This window comes from Megascapheus bottae, chromosome 2 (assembly GCF_031878675.1).
Source record: "Megascapheus bottae isolate mThoBot1 chromosome 2, mThoBot2.hap1, whole genome shotgun sequence".
Lineage (NCBI taxonomy): Eukaryota > Metazoa > Chordata > Mammalia > Rodentia > Geomyidae > Megascapheus > Megascapheus bottae.
The window spans coordinates 18595367-18617335 of NC_143510.1; the positions used below are offsets into that span (position 1 = coordinate 18595367).

The following is a 21969-nucleotide window of genomic DNA, read 5'->3' on the forward strand; positions in this document are numbered from 1 at the left end:
TCACCTTAGGAATGTCAAGATAAGAGTAGAAATATTGTAAAGCAGAATTGTTCAGGCAAGAGCAATATATTGGATGGGTCATTTTATACTTGGCCTCTGGAGGATTGGCCCACTCAGCAAGATACACAGTGTCCATCAGTTTTGTGGAACCATTCGGCGAAGAGTGGTGTTAATTAGATAATTCCTATGCACTCATTTATTTATTTGGAAATGTGCCAGACACTGTGCCAGGTACTGGGCATCGAAAGTGCTAAACAAGCCATAGTCCTCAGGTTTTTAGTAGTGGTCTGCTTCATAGAAACTGACTTTGTGCACTTAATTGATTTTGGAAAAGCTAATTGTTTCACTGGTACTAGTTTGCTTTTACCCTATAGTGTCTTATGTGTATTGTTGCCTTCCTGTTTACAAAGCTTCTAATTTCACAATAGATTGGTTTGTGATTCTCAGAGCCACACTGGGAGTGAGGAATAGCATTCCCATTTTCATCTCACTGATGGGGGAGTTAAGATGCAGAGATTTTGATGGGACCATCCTGCATCCTGATGTGACTGAGGTAGTCTTGGTGTGTGCCTTCCCTTCAGAGTAATAAACATAAAGAGCACTGTCACTTCAGAACTGCCTTGCTTTTGATCAGGACTCATCCCTGTGACCCAAGTTTAAACGACATGTTCAGTAAGGGGAGGACTCTGCACTTGATCTCAGGTCTCTCATAATCAAATTAGCTTTTCTTACAACAAAAGATTACCTCTTGGTTTCATTGAGCATTGTGTTACTAGGCATAAGAAAATGGCGAGTTACTAACGACACAGTGGTTAAGCCAAAGGGCTAGGCTCTTGGGCCAGAAACCTTTGGAGACATTGTGGTTCCAGTGCTGATCTTTGAGTGCTCACAGTGTGCTCGACCCAGGGTTTTGTCGAAGCACGGGTTGGAGTGGAATAGACTGCGTAGCTGGAGAGTGGACTATGTTGTACATGTAACTGTACAATATTCTGCTAGTCAGCCACTATGCCTTTTGAGGGGATTGTGTGCTTCCATGGGAGAAAGGGATATGCCTTTCATGTGCTTTATTTTTCAGGAGCTGTATACTTCACCATATTGTCCCCAATGACAAAACATGATGTGAAGAGCTACCTGGGGCACCCATCATCTAGAGGTAGTTATAGAAAGGTCAGGGAGATTAGGCCACTGTCTCTGGGAGAAACTCCCAAGGAGGGACAGTCTAATGGCCTGGCAGCTAGTCTGGCTCATTGGAGTATACAGCTCACTTCTGGGAGTGAGAGCCTTCAAAGAAAAGGAGGGTCCTTAGAGGCTGTCACACTGCAGCCACACAGGACTTGATTTTGGATAGAATATGTACACATAATCCTAGTTTTGTAGCAGATTTACTTGAATAAATCCCTTTGTGCAGAGGAGTGGTAGTGATAGCCATATCAAGAGATGGGGTGATAAGGTCTTGTTCATATAGACAAACTGCAAAATGAGAATGTTGTCTGCACAGCTGCTATTGCTTACACCTCGGAAATACCTGGGGACTACAGTCACTACAGTGTGGTGACAATGTGTGACACTCATACCCTTGGTTTAGTAAACAGTGGTAAGGCTCTTTTCCTTCTCTCTCCAAAGGGACCAAATCAAGTGCAATGAATGAGGGCCTGCTATGTGCTGGGACTGTAGCATTATTCTCTATGTTTAGTTACTATGGTGTGTCTTGTGGGCAAACCACAGGAAGTGAGATGTGAAAAAAACTGTGAATGAAATAAAACAAGGTTATGGAAGTGAGGTTATGGGAGGGCATACTGGCTAGAGGCAGTAGGGCCATTTAAATCTATACTTCATACTTAAGCTGAGACTTAGATAAGAAAAAGAGCTAGCCATGTGCTTAGCATTCTGGCAGGGGGACGAGGATGGCATGGTTTGGGGACAGGAAAAAGGCTGGTGTATTGCAGGGCAGTGATGTAAGAAAGGATGATGGATGACCAGGCTGTATAAATGATTGCTCCTCAATAAGGAGTTGGAATTTATTTTGGGGATAATGTCAGGCTTAAGCAGGAAATTGAATGAAATCTCATTTTAAATGAGATGTATATTTGTTTGGTATAAATTAAGCTTTGTTGTGCTTTGGCCTTAAGTTGGAAGCTGTCATAGGAGAGGTGTAGGTGGTGAGGATGCAGAGTGGGAGATGGGGTTCACAGGTAGAAGAAAGCAACATGGTTTCTAGGTTTTACAGCTGAAGAATCTAGCAGCTAATGATGCAGTGGTGGTGGAAAATACTTGCTAAAATGGGGAAGGATAAGGAAGTGGCTTGGGAATAATCTGGAGTGGGACTAGGGGAACTGGTGGGGTAACAGATGAAACAAGGTTATTCATGTGTTCTAGAGCTCATATCTGCTATTGAACCTGAATCATAAGAGTACTTGGGGTGCATTTAGCTATTTTAACTAATTTGATATATGTTTAAGTTTTTCTATAATATAAGGGAAAAAATTTTAGGAAAAAATAGTTATGGATTATTTTGAGGCGGTTGAAAGGATACTATCCTTTGCTATTTATTTCTCCCTGGGAGAAATGAGGAATGTATTTTGAGATGAGAATTCAAATCAGCAGCTGTGTACGTGTGAGTTTGGCATTTACTGGTGGAAATGAGGTCTAAGACTCAGAGGGGATGGGGAGGAGGTCCCAGGTCTCAGCCCTGCTTTGGTCAACAATTAGAGGGCAAACAGAAGAGCCAGGGCCAGGAAAGAAGAGAGAAGAGGAATGGCAGCAGGCTGGAGGAAAGTCAGCCTTATGGTTGAGGCCAGGAGAAAGTGCTGGGAGAAGGAGGGAATGGCCAGCTCTGGTGCATTACATTGAGTGGTTCTCTCTGAGTTTACCACAATGGCTGCCTAGAGTCTACTGCTGAACATTAGAGGCCTGACTGGGGTGGGTTGGAAAGAGAATAAGTGAGGCACTGGCAGAAGGATCTTGAGTTAGAGGCTAGTCTGTAGTATATGGTGAGACTTTGACTTGGAACAACAACAAAAAAAATGGAATCAGAAACATACCTAACTCTTGACATGTTTTGATAGGAATAGGAGCAGAGAAATGAAGTGACAGCTGAATGAAACCTGTTGCATTTTAAGAAACAGCAAAACACAGAAGTGCTGGATCAGTTTTGGCACTTGCTAGATCTGGGATCCCAGATTTCCTCATGTGAAAAAAGAGCAGGGGGGCTTTTGGGCCATTGTGAAGATTGGATGAATGAATGCATGTAAAGTTCCTGGCATGTGGTGGATCAGTGCTGTCAGTAAGCATCTGAGATGGGAAATCGTATAGCTCACTCACATTTTTTTTGTGGATCATGGGGCTTGAACTTGGCCTGGGTGCTGTCCCTGAGCCCTTCAGCTCAAGGCTACCGCCCTACCCTTGAACCAAGCCCCATTTCCCATTTTCTAGAGGTTAATTGGAGATAAGAATCTCAGGTCCTTTTGTGCCCAGGCTGGCTTTGAACCGTGATCCTCAGATCTCATCTTCCTGAGTAGCTAGGATTACAGGTGTAAGGCACTGCGCCGGCACACTCACATTCTTTATGCTTAAAATGTCATACTGGGGTTTGCACTCAGGGCCTGAGTACTGTCCTTTAGCTCTTTTGCTCAAGGATGGCACTCTACCATTTGAAACCAGTTTCTACTTCTGGCTTATTGGTAGTTAGTTGGAGATAGTCTCACAGACTTTGCAGCCTGGACTAGATTTGAAGTTAGATAGATCCTCATATCTTAACTTCCTGAGTAGCTAGGATTTTGGGCTTGAGTACACCAGCATCACCAACATTCTGATGGAGAGCACAGTTGCTGGAGTGAGGCCCAAGAAGGGCAGCCCAGGTGGACAGGTAGCCTTTAGTAGGAGTAAGATGTCACCTATCATGCCAGGACACAGTGTTGACCAGTATCATCCACTTAAGTAAAATTAGTGGGTAGTCCATCCTTTTTCCCTTCCTTCATTTTTTCCCTCACTTTTGTGTGTCATGGGGCTTGAACTCTGGGCCTGGGTGCTGTCCCTGAGCTCTTCAGCTCAAGGCTACCACACTATCCCTTGAGCCACAGCCCTAGATCCCGTTTTCTAGTGATTAATTGGAGATAAGAGTCTCATGTTCTTTAGTGCCCAGGCTGACTTTGAACCGTGATCCTCAGATCTCAGCCTACTGAGTAGCTAGGATTGCAGGCGTGAGCCACTGCTCTGGCTTTTCCTTTATTTTCTTAAGACAGGGTCTGACTATGTAGCCCAGGCTGACCTTGAACTTGTGTTCTTCTCAAGTAGTTTGTCAGTAACTCAAGATTGACTTAAAAAAAAAATTAGGTTCTGGGGGCTGGGAGCATAGCCTAGTGGTAGGCTGCTCGCCTAGCTTGTACAAAGCCCTGGATTTGATTCCTCAGTACCACATACACAGAAAAAGCTAGAAGTGGTGTTGTGGCTCAAGTGGTAGAATGCTAGCATTGAGAAAGCCTAAGGACAATGCCCAGGCCCTGAGTTCAAGCCCCAGAATTGGCAAAAAAAATAAATTAGGTTCCTCCATGTCAGATTGGGATTCTGGACATTTCCATAATTTCTTGTGAGTCTTGGCATCCTCATGCATAAAGTGGCATAGTCTCAGTAGTTTCCTTCAGCTCCAAAGTTTTCTGAGCCTAACTATAATATTTTCTTAGATTATGTCTAATACTGGCTTTGCCTAATTTTTTTTTAATACAGAAAGTGAATAAATAGGAATGAACATAGGGGAAGCCAGTCAGGTTTCCAAAGATTAATTTCCTGTATGATACCTGCATCAGCATTATCATTCCTATCAACATATCCCACAAAAAAAAAACAGCTTTTGAAAATAAATGAGATGCAATTTCCTTTTGCATGCTGACTTGGTAGAAGCATTAAAGTATACTGGTGGAAGTTGGCAACTGTGGTATTTTATTGAAGAGTCTAAATGTTATTTTATGGAGAGCTTCATTTCCTGCCATGTGTTTTAACTTAGAACATGGCTAGTTGTGTTTTGGTTATGGAATCTTTTGACTCATTAACTATAAAAGCAAGTAGAATATTAAAACATAGTTTGTCCATTATGTTTTACTTATTCAGTAAAAAGTGAAGAAAGAATGCTGTATGTCAAGAATCACAACTATAGATCCTAGTTATCTGAACTAACTTCAAAACAAAATAAACAAGGGGCCTATGGAGAGATCTATGTTTTAAATACACATGGCTAGACATTTTATATACTATGTGCCATTAAGCAGTATGTAAACAGTCTTTAAAAATCATGAGTTATGCTAGGCATTTTGGGTTTCAGTTACAGTAGTTTTGTCTAGACTCTTAGGACGAATAGCATTAGATACATAGCTGCTTTAATACCAAAGAACAAAATAATTCATATGGGATTTTTGGCCATAGATCTTATCTAAAGGAAAATATGACTTAATAGGAAGTTTAACTTTTCTTTTCCCTTTACCTTCCTCTGATATGAGACCATTTCGGTTAGCAGAGGTAGATACCAATTCCATTGAAGGAGCCCAAGCCCTCTCTGGCCACTCCCACATTTTTAAACAAGAATCTGGGTTTTCTCTGGTGTCTTTCTTTTTTTTCATATTTTTTATTGTAATTAATAGAAGGGTTATATTCACCAGATAGAAGGTACATTACTTAACATACATTGATACCCTTTCTCATGTCTTGGGCCCCATTTCCCTCTCCCCACCCCCACCCCTGCCTCCCATCTTGTTTTCCTCCCTTCCCTATCTGACTTCAAATAACCAAATACACATATATACAATATATCAAATAACCAGGTGAAATACTGTAACAATATGAGATAACTAAGGGACAGCAAAATTGATGAGAGGTAACATAGTACATTAAGGGCAACAATCACTCATATGGCTTTTGTTTCTATATCCTGGAGGTCCTTTCATTTAGCATCATTCTATTTGGCCTTATGTATCTAGGTTTGTTCCATTGTAAATCTCTGCTAGGAGAGCCCAAGGTTTCTACTGATTATGACAAATGAGGGAAACCATTGAGCCTAAGTTCCTTTAAGTCTGGCTTACTTCACTTAATATTTTTTTTTCTTAAGTCTTTTCATTTCCTTACAAATGGGGCAATGCCATTCTTTCTGATAGCAGCATAGAATTCCATTGTGTATAAGTACCACATCTTGTTGATCCACTCATCAACTGAGGGACAACTGGGTTGGTTCCGTATCTTTGCTATGGTGAATAGTGCTGCAATGAACATTGTTGTGCTAGTGGATTTAGTCTGTCCTTGTTTCTGGATGATTTGGTAAATGACAAGTAGTGAAATTGCTGGGTCATAGGGGAGTTCTATGTTTAGTCTGAGGAACTGCCATACTGCTTTCCATAGTGTTGAACAAGTTTGCACTCCCACCAACAGTGTAGTAGTGATCCCTCCTGGCCACAACAGCATCTGTTGTTATTAGATTTCTTGATCCTGGCCATTCTAACTGAAGTGAGGTGGAATCTTAAGAGTTGTTTTGATTTGCATTTCTTTTATGGTCTCTGGTGTCTTTCTTGTACCCTTTTTAAAAGCAAGAAAATGCTCCTGGGGGCTGGGAGTTTGGCGTAGTGGTTAAAGTGCTTGCCTAGCATGCATGAAGACCCGGGTTCGATTCCTTGGTACCACATACATAGAAAAATGCCAGAAGTGGTGCTGAGGCTCAAGTGGTAGAGCTCTAGCCTTGAGAAAGTCCAAGGACAGTGCTCAGGCCCTGAGCTCAAGCCCAGGACTGGCAAAAAAAAAAAAAAAAAGAAAGAAAGAAAATGCTCCTGAACTTTTGCTCACCTTTGTAAACTGGTTTTACTTTAGTTTTCAATTTTGCAGGTGCTTATGGAACCTTATGGGTCACTAAGCTTGATTGAAGGAGCTGATTTAGGTATATATCCTGTCCCTTTCTGGACCATATTTGCATTAATCTGTGGCATATATAATAGGAAGGAGTGCATTTTGTTTGTACAGTTGAGAGCATGGAGGTAAGAGATAGAGAAGGAATATTTGAGCAGGGTCTGAAAATATAGGGAGTAAGTAATGGGATGGAGAGGATATGGCGCATAGTTTGGGGGTGGGTGTATGGGTGTTAGGTGTCTTTGGAAACCAGTAGGTTGTCTGCTAACTAGGAAACTGTAACATAGGGATCCAGGAGGAGCTTGAGCTGGTATGGATTACATAGCCATTTACCTTTTTTCTTGTTATGTAGAGCCTCAGAAGCTGTGTGAGCTGAGGAGTAACCCAAGTTGAACCATAGCAGTAGTCACTCATTGACTGGTTTGAGTCCCACAAGAAAGAAGCCAGGATAACAGTGAAAATGAAAAAAAAAAATTTCAGCTAGGATGGTGAAGGTGAGAAATAGTTGAATTCATGGACACTTGGTTGTGTTAGACAGCATACTAGAAGAGTCAAGTGTTTGTATATCAACTGAGAATAGATTTGACAGCATTGACTTGGAGAGGTTCAGAATTGAAATCCTGGTGATAGAAAGCAGCTGATTTTGCAGGGCTCTGTCAGGATTGGGGCAGCCTTCTATCCCCTCCCCTCTCCCTCCCTTCCCTTCCTCCCCTCCCTTCCCTCTTCCCCTCCCCTCCCCCTTCCCCTCCCCTCCCCTCCCCTCCCCTCCCCTCCCCTCCCTCCCTCCCTCCCTCCCTCCCTCCCTCCCTCCCTCCCTCCCTCCCTCCCTCCCTCCCTTCCTTTTTCCCCCAGTCCTGGGGCTTGAACTCAGGGCTTGGGCACTGACTCTGAGCTTCTTTTGCTCAAGGTCTGCTGTATTCTACCACTTGAGCCACAGCACCACTTCGAGCTTTTTCTGTTTATGTGGTACTAGGAAATGGAACCCAGAGCTTCATGTATGCTAAGCAAGCATTCTACCACTAAGCCATATTCCCAGCTTGGGGCTGGGTGGTGGGGGAGGCAGTCTTCTGCAGTTCTGCATCCAGATTCTCCAGTTCCAAATACCACACTCTGGTGCCCAGAATTAGGCAAGAATGTGGCAGATTTAATTCTACATAGGTAGAGTTTACCATTGAGGTAGTGCTGTCGTATGATAAAGGGTCAAGCTAATCTGGGTTTGAAGTTCCTAGCCTAGGTGATCTTGATCAAGTGTGGGACCTTCCTGATTATTCATCTGCTAGATGAGATCCAATCATTCGTAGCAACTGAAGGTTTATGTGCACAAGAACGTGAAACATTTAACCCAACCCCTGGTGTTTGAAATAATGGCATTATGGTAATCAAGTGTGTGTGTGTGTGTTATATGTGGTATGTTGTATGTGTGTTGAGGGTTAGCAAAGGCTCCCATTGAGGAATGGGATAAGGAATAGTAAAAGTTAGGGGGCGGGGGCGGAGAGGCAGGAGGGAATCTGAAGAGTTCAATGTCGGCTGTCTCAGGCACTGAGAATTCTTCAGGAAGAGGGGAACTGACACCAGACACTGAATATGGTTTTCACAAAGCATTGACCAACCTGCAGAGGATAAGATGAAGAAGAGCATAGGCCTGGTGTCCTCAGGAAAAAAGGAAGATTCTGTAGGCTAAGGCAGAGCGCATCTCAGAGGTAGGGATAGAAAGTGGGATTTTGAGAATACCTGAAGACACTATGGCTTGAGGTTTGCACTCATGTAATAATCAGTGGGATAAATGTACACATGCTACAAGCCCATCACATAGCACAGTTCCTGATAATTGACCATGGGTCCTGGCATGCAGGGCTCAGTGGGCACAGCACTGTGCAACAGCTACAAATACTAATATTGAAGTGAAATAGGTAATGTGAAATGAATACTCATAAGGCCTAATCAGTGTAGTGAGATACATTATAACAAACGTGTAATAAATATCATGGCCAGTCCTATTAGAAGTGTTTTGTATCTATTGTGTAGCCCTTCCAATCGAAAGCAGATACACTGTGACAATAGTGCTCTCACACTCTATAGCGAAGGGCTCCTTCTGTTGTTCTTTCCAGGTTGTGAAAGGTTTATGTTTTAGAAAATACAATAAATGAATTAGAAATAATTGAAAGCAAAGACATGAGTGCAGACCCAATTGTGTTACTAGTCAATAAACACAGCTACCTTGTAAAAATGCTGGGGAAAAAGTTGTAAGTGCTTGCTTTACTTTCTGCAGTTTGTCATGTGTAGCTTCCACACTCAGAAGCACTAGTAGTGATGAAGAGTCAGGTGCCAGGCAGGTTGCTTGTGGGCTACCCCCCACCTCCTAAGCCTTTTCTAGGCAGCCTAACCCAGTTCATAGCAACACAGTACATGGCACAGGGCAAATATTTGTCAAATATATGCTTGTTAGACCCTGTTGATGCAGAGTAAGAGTAGTATTGTAGCAAGTCTTTCAAAAAGAAATTAAAAATTTTCCCCAAGAGTGCTTGCCTAGCATGCACAAAGCCCTAGGTTTGATTCTTCTGTACCACATACATATAGAAAAAGCCAGAAGTGGTACTGTGGCTCAAGAAGTAGAGCACTAGTCTTGAGAAAGCCCAAGGACAGTGCCCAGACTCTTGAGTTCAAGCCCCAGGACTGGCAAAAAAAAAAAAAAAAATTACCTCAAAATAATCAGAGTTCCCAGAAAGCCTCTTTGTCCCTTTGCTAGGCATGCATTACCCTGGTTTGGTTCACCTTGGCTCTAGGTCGTGGCCACAGCTAAAGTATGTGGAGCTGCCAGTGAGTCACCGTCAGTGAAGAGCCTGCACTTGCTTGTTGCTGATCAAGACTTTTCCTTTAAAGCTGGCCAGTGGTAAGTAACATTTCTTTTTTCCCAAGAATATATATTTAAGAAGGTGCTATCAGAAGGGTTTATGTTTTCTTCTAGAAAGAACTTCTATAGCTATCTTTCATTGCTGGGTTGCAGCCATGTTGGCTACCCTGCAGACCACCCCCCAGGAGAAGACACTAAGGTCATTTCCATTCACGGTGAGCACAGAGAATATTTCTCCTTTCTTGGCTGGAACCCATGTTTTTCTCAGTCATACATGAAAATTGCTTTGAATTTTCCAAGCTTCAAACAAAGCAGCTAGTTCTGGTCCAAGGAACCGACAGCTCTGATAATTGGGTTCTGCAGGAAAGCTTGCTAATGGAATGCGCCGCAATAATCTAATCTGTTTGAGTTATGTGTTGCTGGGGAGTTGTATGTTTCTAAAAAACTAGTCTTCTTTATGCCTAATCCAGAGGAGAAAAAGCAACCTGAAAAAAGAATAGCCTGCTAGATCATTACAGGGCTGACCATTCTCTGCACTGAATTCCTGTATCATTCATATCTTGTCTGGACTGAGTCTAAAATATTTTGCTTAATTTATTATTAGGATTCCTCAGTCAGCCCCACGCACCCCTCCTACAAATCACAAGTGTGTCTGTCCCTTTCGACTCTGAGGACTAATCAGTATGCTGACAGGCTAACAGCCCAGCTGTCCCACTTCCTCCCAGTGGTCTCACAAAGCTGCAATTCAAGTGGAATTATAAATAAAGCAGCTTGTATTTCCCTAGGAAAGGTGTGTTTGGGTGTGTGTGGCCTTTATTTAAATAAAGCTTTCATTCCTAAATGAATTTCTGGCATGTCAGTCACCATAGTATTTCTTAGGAGTCACTTGACTAATTTTGGCAGTCCATCTGGAAATGTGGTTTTGTTAGGAGGAGGATGTGTGATAATAGCAAGAGTTAGCAGCCTTGTGTTAATAGTTTGCCTTTGAATTTAGAACTAGAAAACAAGATGCTGATTGCAATAATTTGCGTTTGTGAAGCAATTTACTGCAATCTTTGCACATGTTCAGTGATACATATTAAATGCATTTTGGCAGTTTCAGGGGGTAGGCAACGTATTTACCCCCTCAAAAATGGTTTAGCAGTTATTACATTGAAAAGTAGAAACTTTAATTGTAATGATCTCTGTTGTTTCTCTCCCCTGCTCCCCCATATTCCCTTGTATGGAGTGCTTGTGTCTTGTGCATTGCATTGTCTCTGAACCTTTAACTCTGAATTCTTCCCAGACTCAGACCCCAATCTCCTGGTTGGGAAAGACATCCTGGTGTGCTTGCTAGTGTGTTAGCACTGATAGGCTGCAGTACCCTGATGAGAATAATGTTCTGTAGTAGTGTGTATAAAAATTGGTCCAGCAGTGCTGCTCAAAAGAAAAGCAACCAGAGTTGGTGTGATGTGGCCTGTCCCCTCACTGATGGGAGCTCTGGATTTAGTATGTGCCCAACAATTCTGGCTTCAGGAGTAAGATGGGGTGGGGCCAGTGTGCTAGTGTAGGTCAGCAGCATTCCTTGGCCCTGGGCTCTCCTCTTTTAAAAGCTTGCAACCAGAGTTATAGGCCCAAACCCCTGAGATTTCATATGTCAAGGACTCATTTCAGTATAAAAAAAATGAAATGATGACAGTGAAGGGCAGAGAAAGGAAATTTCATATAGTTGTGAGAAGAGGCTAAGTAAACACTTCACTCCATCTTTAGCCATACGTGCAGAGATGAGCTATAGATTAAATAGATAGCTGGAGACAGAGGAAGAGAGGCAATGATAATTGTTCAACAGTTTTGATTAAAGTGTGACCTGGCTGAGTTACTTCAGTGCTTGTTTCTGGAGAGGTTCTGGAGAAGTAGTTTTTACTGTCTTCACTGGTCAAATAAACAAGTCATCAAATTTCCTAGTCTGTCATAAAGATATCTTTCCAGATTCCAGTAGTTGCAGGAGAATAGCTTAGGGCAAAGACAGATGCGGAATGGAGGCAGGGAGAGGAGGAAGAAATAAGTGGTGAGCTTCATCAGTATTCATCTTCTGTATTTGGAAATACCCTTTATATAACACATGCTAGTAAAAAATTCCTTAAAGAATAATGGAGGCAAGAATGCCAGGCTTTATTCCTGCTTCTGGTTGATTCATAGGTCCAAGTAAGTAATCAGTGCTTTTCAGAACTTCTTAAACGACCATTGACTTATTGTATGCTGTAGGGGCTGTGTGTGGTATTTGACCTTCTGTTTACAGGAATGCTATTTCTCTTAGGTTGGTGATGTCCTGTGTTCTTGTTAGATGGCTTTGTGCCATCAAATTCTGTGGAGAAGACAGTGAGGACTAGGTGGGAGGGAGGTGGGATATGGCTGCTAGGCAGTCTGTGAAATTAGGATTGTGAATAGGGTGCCACTAGTGATAAAGGAAAGGATCACAGCCAGGCTGGGCTCTGGGTGATTTGATTGGGCCAGAGCTTCGCACCTCTGAATTCTTCACCTGTGGCCTCCTCTCATACCTGAGAATGAGGTTCCAGATCTAACTCTTGGTAAGCAGGTGAATGCTGTTCATGAGTAGAGCTTTGACCCTGGGTCCTCATGGAGACCCTTCCACTTAAACCAGAGGTTGATCTCAGATGGGCTCTGCCTGGGCCATATTGTATTGTGCTGGGCCCTCCATGGGGAACTGGTACCTGACCTAAGAAACTGGTTCTGAGAAGTCAAGCTGTCTGATCCAGAGGGAAAGACCTCAAAATGTTTCTCATGGGCCAGGAGCCTGACTTAGTGATAGACTGCTCACCTAGTATGCACTAAGCCCTGGATTCGACTCCTCAGTACGATATACACAGAAAAGGCCAGAAGTGGTGCTGTGGCTTAAGTGACAGAGTGCTAGCCTTGAGCACAAAGTGTCCAAGGACAGTGCCCAGGCCCTGAGTTCAAGCCCCAGGACTGGTAAAAACAAGTTTCTCATTAGGCTAGAGCTAAAGCTGTTGGACTCCTTTTACTAGAAGGCTGCCTTGCTCCTTGGTGGGGCCAGGCTTTCTTCTCCCTGCCTGAGTGTGGAAAGGGTGTGCAGTGGGTGACTTTCAGTATTCCAGTGTAGTTCCAGATGCCTGTCTCCTACGATGGCTACGCTGTTGTGGGTATGGAGACTGCCCAGCCCACGTGCTTGTGTTCTACTTGCTAGCTCTGGAATGGGAGTGTCTTCCATATTTCCCTAGGCATCAGAATTCAAACCTTAAAAGGAGAAACGATCATGTTTGAGAATATTGTACATGTTTAGCACAGTGCCTAATGTTAACTTGCTTAGCTTGGTTTTACTTTGTTCTTGTTAGTACTTAGCTAGTTAGATAATTTGTGTTGGTGGAGCCAGGCAGGGTACAGATTACTGTTCTTAGTTCCCTGCAGTGCAGCTGTTTCGTGGAAGAATGGTGGACCATTCTTCACATGAACACACAAAAAGCTTTGCATCCCCTGGCTCTTTGTTGAGACTCTGGTTTTCCATTACTTCTGTAGATTTTGTTTCCCTTTGTTTTGGTATTACTAGGGTTTGAACTCGGGGCCTTGCACGTGAAGGCACCTTACTGCCTGAGTCACACTTCTAGCCCTGTTCTTGATGTTGTTTTGTTTTTGAGATAGGGTCTCTCTTCCTACCTGGATATATACTTGGGCCTCAGTGCACCATGATGGCTTCTCACATCTCTGGGGACACACATGAACGTCTGTCCAGCTTCACTCCATGGAGATAGAATCTTATGGGATTTTTTTCCTTTTTTTTTTTTTTTTTGCCTGAGCTGGCCTGGTACTACCATTCTCCCAATCACCCTCCATGTAGTTTGGAATGTTAATAGGTGTGTGCTGCTACATCTAGTTATGGATTGAGAAGAGGAAATGGGAAAACAGCGGTTTCCCATTCTCACCTACCCAAGTAGTTAGGATTATAGGCATGAACTTCTGCCACCACCAGGCTTACAATGTGTTTTTAAAGATTCACAGCCTATCCTCTGTGAAATTTTAAACCTCCATTTCTGGTAGGATCGCCTTTTCTCTTTTGCCCTGCCTCTATATTGTAAGCAGATTTTATTATATATTTTAATTATATTTGGTAATTTTTCTACTATTAGAGTGGGTAGAGGCAGAAGCTCTCAATGTGTGTGTGTCTGTGTCTCCCTGCCTGCCTCCTTCCCTCCCACCCACGAGTTCCAGGGTGCTTCATAGGAGGCTTCCTTTTCCATGGGGTTTGTACTAGTGAGGAGCTCGAAGTGTGGTACAAGACTACTTGGGCTCTCACAGTACAGCTTCATCATTTGGCTACAGTTTACATGTCCAGTCTGGGTGGTCTCAGCACCGGGTACTTGGGCTACTGTGGCAGGACCTGGCTGCCTGGTGAGTCAGTTGGACATCACTATGCTGCTGTGCTCTACAGCTGGACTTCTCAGTTCTATATATACACACTAGGTGCTTCAGCTTAAGGCTCCAGGGGCAGGCCTACAGTGGGCATTTTTTTGAGGCTTGAACTCAGCCTATATGCAGTCCCCAAGCTTATTCTCTCAAGGCTGGTACTCTACCGCTTGAACCACAGCTCCACTTGCTGATTTTTGATGGTTAATTGGAGATAAGATAATGGTGGGCTGGCTTTGAACCACAATCTCAGCCTCCGGAGGCATAAGCCACTGGCATCTGGCTAAAATGGGCATTTTTAAAAGGTGTTGTTTAAAGCCTAATTCTTTCTTGAACACGTTTTATGAAATGTGTATTGTGCATATTTCTTAAATCCATTCATATAGGACTTTAAATATGACTTCATTTATTTACTAATGAAAGAGGCCCCTTTTTTTTTCTGAAGGTAATTTTCCAAAGTTACTAATAGTTCACTTACTTGAGAAGCGTAATCAGCATTGACCAGCAGAGGGCGCTGTGGTTCAGAAGATGAAGCAGCAGAAAGTAGTTCATTTTTTTTTTTAAGACTTGGAAATGGTGATTCTGTAAACTTCCTGTTGGATAGCATGCAGCAACTGTGCTGTTAATAAATTTGAACTGTTGTCTTTTATGAGTTTTTAACCCTGCCTGAATGAAAGGGAAGCTAAAGTATTCACAGGGAAGAGGCAAATGCAAAATGCATATAAGTGAATGTAGACTGGAGACCTATACTCGCAATCCAGAACTCATATTTGAGACTGGAAACTATTGAATATTTGAGGCTATAGATTAGAGGAAAGTGTATTTTTCTCCCTGTCCTGGAGCTTGAACCCAGGGCCTACGTACTGTCCATGAGCCTCTTTGTGCTCAAGGCTAGCACTCTACCACTTGAGCCACAACACCCATTTCCAGCTCTTTTGAGTAGTTTATTGTAGAAAAGAATCTCATGGGGACTTTTCTGTGCCTGGACTGGCTTCAAACATGATTCTCAGATCTCAGCCTCCTGAAGTAGCTAACTAGATCACAGATATAAGCCACCTGGTGCATTGCATGAAAGTATATCTTAAGGTTATGAAATCAGATCATTACCAGGAATCTTGAATTTTTCCCTCTAAGCTTACTTGAAGGAAAACAACTAGATTCAGATACCTTTTCCTCTTTGATGCAGAGAAACACCTAGAATGGATGTTTTAAGTTACTTAGACTTGGTGATTAGAACTTTTTTTTTTTTTTGCCAGACCTGGGGCTTGAACTCAGGGCCTGAGCACTGTCCTTGGGCTTTCTCAAGGCAACAGCTCTACCACTTGAGCCATAGCATCATTTTCAGCTTTTTCTATCTATGTAGAACCAAGGAATCAAACCCTGGTCTTCATGCATGCTAGGCAAGCACTCTAGCACTCTACCACTAGGTCCAGCTCCTGGCCCTGTGCCAGGCATTGTTCTTTTTTTTTTTTTTTGCCAGTCCTGGGCTTGGACTTGGGGCCTGAGCACTGTCCTTGGGTTCTTTTTCTCAAGGCTAGAGCTCTACTACTTGAGTCTCAGCACCATTTCTGGCTTTTTGCTATGTATGTGGTACCAAGGAATCAAACCCCGGTCTTTGTGCATGCTAGGCAAGCACTTTACCACTGGGCCAAACTCCCGGCCCCCTGATAAGTGACTAAGTTTGATGAATTTCTTATAAATCAGTGAAAATTAGAACTCACCAGTTCTAGTCTTTGATAATTGGCATTAAAGAAGGAGAGATAAGTTTTAGGGGCACAGAAGGCCATGTCACATAAGTTTGGCAGAAACCAATGAGTTTTTGTTGCCTTTTGAAAAAAAAATTAACTTTAAAAAGCACATCTTTGTCAGGCACTGGGTGGCTCACTGGGTCTAGCTACTTAGGAGACTGATGCCTGAGAGGTGTAGTTTAAAGCCAGTGTGGGCAAGAAAGTCTGAAATTCTCATTTCCAGCTATCAAAGAGTCAAAAATGGAGCTGTGGGTCAAGTGGTAGAGTGTTAGCCTTGGGCAACAAAGTTCAGAGACAATGTCCAGGCTCTCAGTTCAAGTCCTAGGACTAGCATGCGTGTCTGCATGTGCATGTGCACACACATAGCCACCAAACTCAACAAAAGATTTTAAAGCCTAGCACGTTGGTGCATGCTATTAATCTAAGCATTCTGGAGTTCAAGGCCAGCTTAGTATACATACTGAGTTCTAAACTGTCTTGGAGATGTGTAGCCTACCACACCCCCTAGCCTCAGACTCATGATCTTCCTTCTCCAGCCTTATGAATCCGAGGATCACAGGCGTGTAACAGTGTACCCAATCATGTTTTTGAGTTTATGTATATATGTATATATGTGTGTGTGTGTGTGTGTGTATGTGTGTATGCCATCTGTATCTTCTAGTCTGAATTTTGTTTCATTCTTTCATTTTCCTTGGCTTAAACTTAGGGAACACTGTTCAGTAGAAGTGGAAATAGACATTCTTATCTTGTCGCTGTCCTTTGAGGTAACATTTAGCCTGTCACCGTTAAGTGTGATGTTAGATACTTCTGATTAGATTGAGGCATTTCTAGTTTTCGAAGTTGGAGTGTTTTTATTATGAAAATGTGTGATAGTCTATTAAGTATCTTCTCTGTATTTAGATAGATGATTGTGTGTGGGGGCTTTGTCTTTTAATGTTCTAAGTGTTGTTACATCCATTAATTTTGTGTGTCTGGGATTTGTGTATACTAGAAGGGATATGTCTGTCTGGTTTGGGTATCAGTGTACTACTGGCTTTATAAATTGAGTTGGAAAGTATGTTTTGTGTTTTTGGAAGTTTGCAAAGGCTGGTACTAAGTGGTAGAATTGACGAGTAATACCATTTGCATCTAAGATTTTCCTTGTGGGAATTTAGAAATCAATAATACAATCATTAGACTTATTATAGGTCTGTTCAGACTTTGTTTTTGTTCCTTGATACTGGATAATTTGCCTTTTTAGAAAATGGTATATTTCATTTAACTCAATTTTTAGTATATAGTTTATAAAATCAACTTATAATCCTTTTTATTTATTATTATTATTATTTTTTTTTTGCCAGTCCTGTGGCTTGAACTCAGGGGCTAAGCACTGTCCTTGGGCTTTCTCCAGACTAGCGCTCTACTACTTGAGCCACAGCATCACTTCCAGCTTTTTCTGTGTATGTAGTGCTGAGGAATTAAACCCAGGGCTTTGTGCATGCTAGGCAAACACTCTACCACTAGGCCATGCTCCTGGCCCCTCCCTTTTTATTTTTGTAAGATTTATGATGATTGCCCCTCTTTCATTCATTTTAAAATTTATTTAAGATTATTTTTTGTTTATGTGGTACTGAGGAATCGAACCCAGGGCCTCATGTATGTTAGGCAAGCATTCTGCCACTAAGCCCCATTCCCAGCCCTCCTCTTTTATTGTTAATTTTAGTAATTTTTTTTCTTGGTCTTACTAAAACTTGCCTTTTTTTGCGGGAGGGAAGTTGCTTGTGGGGCTTGAACTCTGGGCCTGGGTGAACTCTTCAGCTGGAAGCTACCACTCTACCACATTGAACCACAACGCCACTTCCAATTTTCTGGTGGTTAACTGGAGGTAAGAGTCTCACAGACTTTTTTTTTTTTTTTAATTGTGATTAGTAAAAGGGTTACATGATATTTGCCAGATAGAAGGTGCATTAATTCACATACATTGATACCCTTTCACATGTCTTGGTACCCATTATCCTCCCCCCTCACAGACTTTCATACATGGACTTTCTCATGTGTGGGCTGGTTTTGAACCAAGATCCTCAGATCTCAGCTTCTTGAGTAGCTAGAATTACAGGTATATGCCACCAGTGCCTTGCAAACCTTGCCTATTTTGTTTATGTTGATGGCTATAAAATTGCTTCACCAGTAATCACTTATTTGCCTATTAGGATTGATTTCTTCATCCCAGGAGTATCGGTGGTTGGTGGCTTTTCAATATGTTCCAGTCCTAGACTGCTAGAACAAGAGAGAATGATAGAATTGGCAGTGAAATATGCAAACCACCCTCCTGCTCTCTGGATTCATAATAAGGTAAGCTATTGCTCTTTCAAATCTAGAAAGTTAGTTATCTCTGCATACCACAAGGTTTGCGTCCAGTTTACTCGATCCATCTTAAAATACTTGATATTTACAATACTTACACTGAGAAAGAACAACTTTGGGCTGGGATGTGGCTCAGTGGCAAAGTGCTTGCCTAGCAAGTGCAACTTCCTGGGGAAAAAAGAGCCACCACCTGTTTTGTCTTGTTACATTTTGCATTTTACTTCTAGTGGTATAGTATATAGGTTTGAACCCAGGGCCTCCTGCTTACTAGACAAGTGCTCTGTTTCTGAACCACACTTGCAGCCCTGCAGAATCTTTTTAATATATAAAGCATGATTTAAAAGGACTGATTTAGAAATCTTTTTACGAAGCAGTTTTTAGTAAAACACATTTTGTTATTGACTATATTTTGCATTTTATGGAAGAAATGGCTTTCTTGTAAATAGTAAAAAAAAATGTAGTATTTTACTTTAAATTATTCCAAATAAGGGAAATGAAATTTTGATCAGTATTTGGAAGGGAAAGTATCTCCACTTATGTTATAGTGTGTATCCCAAGAGGTGAGATAGCTTGTCCATGTTCTGTGTACCTCAGATTCTGGAGACTCTTCACATGGATCTGAAAGGAGATCTAGATCCCTTTAGGTTTAGCTGCTCAGGGCTCATGCTATAGCACAGGGCCCAACACTAAACCCTACATATCTCCTTTATGAAAAATACACCATTACAAATATGGATTTAGGAAATAGCATTGTCTCCTTGTTTTCCTGCTAATCATGGAGGAGTCAACAAAAGGGAACAGACAAAAACTCTCAGCGGAACTTGGAAATAACTACATTTTTTAAAAAATTGCAGAAATTGCTGTAGGAATCACATGGGAATAAATGGAAGGACAGACTAATAGCGTATCTCCAAGAGCACCATACAGACTCATGCTGTGGGGTATGGAGCCCTTGTCTACAAGAAACCCAGAAACACAGTCAAGATCAGGGGCTGTAGAAGTTCCACCCAGATGCAGTTTAGTTGTCAGGAAAGGGGCCTTGATAGTGTACTTGGTAGGTACTGTGCCTTGATAGTGGCTGAACAGCTGTTATTCTATGATAATTACCTGGGTTAGGAACTCTCTTGTCCTAGCATCTATGTAGGGCTATCTTAAAGCCAGCCTAGGCTATGTACACAGTAAGACCCTGTCTTAAGAATTCAAACTATAACAATGATGATGAATCTTATTATCCATATTTAAGATTGAAGTAATGGTGTACAGAATAGTGTATGAAGTGTGGAAGGATGAACACAGATATGTGAGAGTTCAGAAATGCACTGGCACCCATATATGTGGCCTAAAGGTGCTAAGGAAGCCCAGGGGAGAAGGATAACCAGTAGCACTGGAACTCTTGTACATTCATGAAAAACACAACCAAAACAAATCTAGCTGTTAACATTTAGAACTAAAGTGGGTTAGACATATAAAAATAAAATGTAGAACTATGAAAATTCTAGAAAGAAATACTGAAAGTTGAGAGTAGGTAGAGTTCCTAGACATCACGTCAAAAGCAAGATCCATAAAAGAAAAATAAGTAAGACTTAATCAAAAGGAAAAGTCACTCTACAAAAGGCTAATAATAGAAATAAAGAATAGCCTATAATTGGGGAGAAATATGTGTGAGTGAGATATCTAACAAAGGAATTATATGATGATATATAAAGAACTGTCAACATTTTGTCAAGAAAAAGAAAACAAAGTAGGCAAAGGATCAGATACACTTCACAGCAAAGGATGTAAAGATGACATATAACTACTGAAAAGATATTTATGATCACTAATCACAGGGAAAATGCACATTTAAAAACATTTGTAGTAAACCAGGCATAGTGGCACATGTCTGTAATCCCAGCACTTGTGAGGCTGAGGTGGGAGGATCATGAGTTCAAGTACCCTATCTCAAAAACAAAAGGCCACATATGTAGTGTTATCCTAGTACATTAGAATGACTAAAATGAAAAGAATGGTAATTCCAGGTGAAAACAAAGTAACAACAATACCAGGTACCAGAGAAGATGTGAATATATTGCCAGCAGTAATACAAAGCTGTAGCCATAGTGGATCTGGAGAACATTTGACAGTTATAAAATTACACATCCACTTACCATTTTGACCCAGCAATACCACTCTTGAATGTATATCCTACAGAAATGAAAGCTGTGTTTATAGGAATCCTAGCAGAAGCTTTGGCAGTTCTGTTCATACGTACTCGCAGATGAATGGATACTTGTACATTCATTCGTACAGTGCAGTCAGCAATAAAAAGGATGTGCTATTAACGCACATGACTTGGTGAATTTTAAAGGCTCTGTGTACACACACACACACACACACACACATTTATCTCACCTTCTGGAGGACAGAAGGACAGAAGTAATGATTGGAAGCAGATCCATGTTTGACAGAGGGTAGGGGAGATAGTCACATAGACCTGTGTGTCTGTTACAATTCACAGAACTATACACTACAAGAAAAGTTACTTTAAAGCCTACAGGAGCAGACAAATATTCCCCTTGGGGTTTGTTCTTGTACATGTCAACTGGTGTGTGCTCAGGAGAACCTCAGGAGCTTGCTTGTTGGCCTTGGTGTTTCCATCATGAGTGACTCCTGTTACCTGATTATCCTTCCATTCTTGATTTCCGTTGCTATGGCTTCACCTGCCTCATTCCTGCCTAAAGTCCCTATAGACTTTCAGCCTGGTACTGTCTCCAGACTGTCCTCTCAGGTTTAAATGGGCTGCTGGGATGCAGCCAATAGTGTTCACGTGTCCCTCATTGGATTCAAAGTGAGCATAGCCATCCTGGTTTCCTAATGCCAAGAACTTCCTCCTCCCTGCAGTTGTCCTCAGCCTCCCACATGATCTGATCCTGGTCTACCGCTCCCTGCTTGGTTTCATGCCTCATTGGCATTTCAATGAAGGAACATATTCTTAGAGGCTGTAGAAATCTCCAAGTGGCACTGCCTGAGTGCACATTCTAATTGTGATGCCTGCTCTCCTCTGCCCAGTGGGAGTTGCAAGCAGCCTTTATGAAGTTAGGTTTTTCTTGGAACCATTTTTAGGTGGCTGTTTTTCTCCTGAGGATTTGTCTTATTGGGCTATTAGAGTGGACAATGGAGGCATGTGAGTGTCTGGGTGGCAGCAGGCTGCTCTGTTGGCACATGGGATAAAGTGCCATAAATGTCTTCCTTTATTTTCTTGCTTTGGCTCAAGCTCCACAGCTATTGTGTGTTCAGCTTCAGTCTCTGTGGAAAGGTTTTTTATTTCATAAGTAGAAAATCTATACTCAAATTTAATACAGTGCTAGGTGATTGAAGGTAATGTCCTTTCACTTACTTACATACCATGCAGTGCTTCGCATCTTGTGTTCATGATGCCCTGTCAGTTTTTATTGATCAACAAAGACAACGGTAGCTTTTAAGTCTTTCCAGATCCCAACCAATTAGAAGATAGATCTACTGCAGATCATTTTGTCACTAAGGAGAAATGGGCTTCTTAGTGTATGATCCTTCTCTGGGCACAATCACTTGTCAGCTTTAGGGTTGACTGTACTCAACTTTCTAAAAATAATTAGCTAATGGCTTTCTTTGTTCTTGTCATTACTAAGCATACCAGAGGTGGCTGCTAGAGAAAAAAAATTTTTTTTTGTTAAATTTCTGTTTTTTTGAATGATGTTTGATATGTTTAGG

The 21969-nt window shown here is 41.8% G+C and overlaps 1 protein-coding gene across 5 annotated transcripts in view; it reads left to right on the forward strand.

Moving 5' to 3' along the window:
• Oxnad1 (oxidoreductase NAD binding domain containing 1) overlaps positions 1-21969 on the forward strand; it is a 36070-nt gene that overhangs the window by 8358 nt on the left and 5743 nt on the right. For 4 of the 5 annotated variants that reach the window (XM_090321852.1, XM_090321850.1, XM_090321851.1 and 1 more), the window contains 2 exons: positions 9663-9769; positions 18087-18228. In XM_090321852.1, coding sequence (XP_090177978.1) covers positions 9663-9769; positions 18087-18228 — 249 coding nt within the window. Of the gene's footprint in view, positions 1-6234; positions 7374-9662; positions 9770-18086; positions 18229-21969 lie in introns of those variants that run through there. The other variant, XM_090321853.1, reaches the window with a different exon arrangement.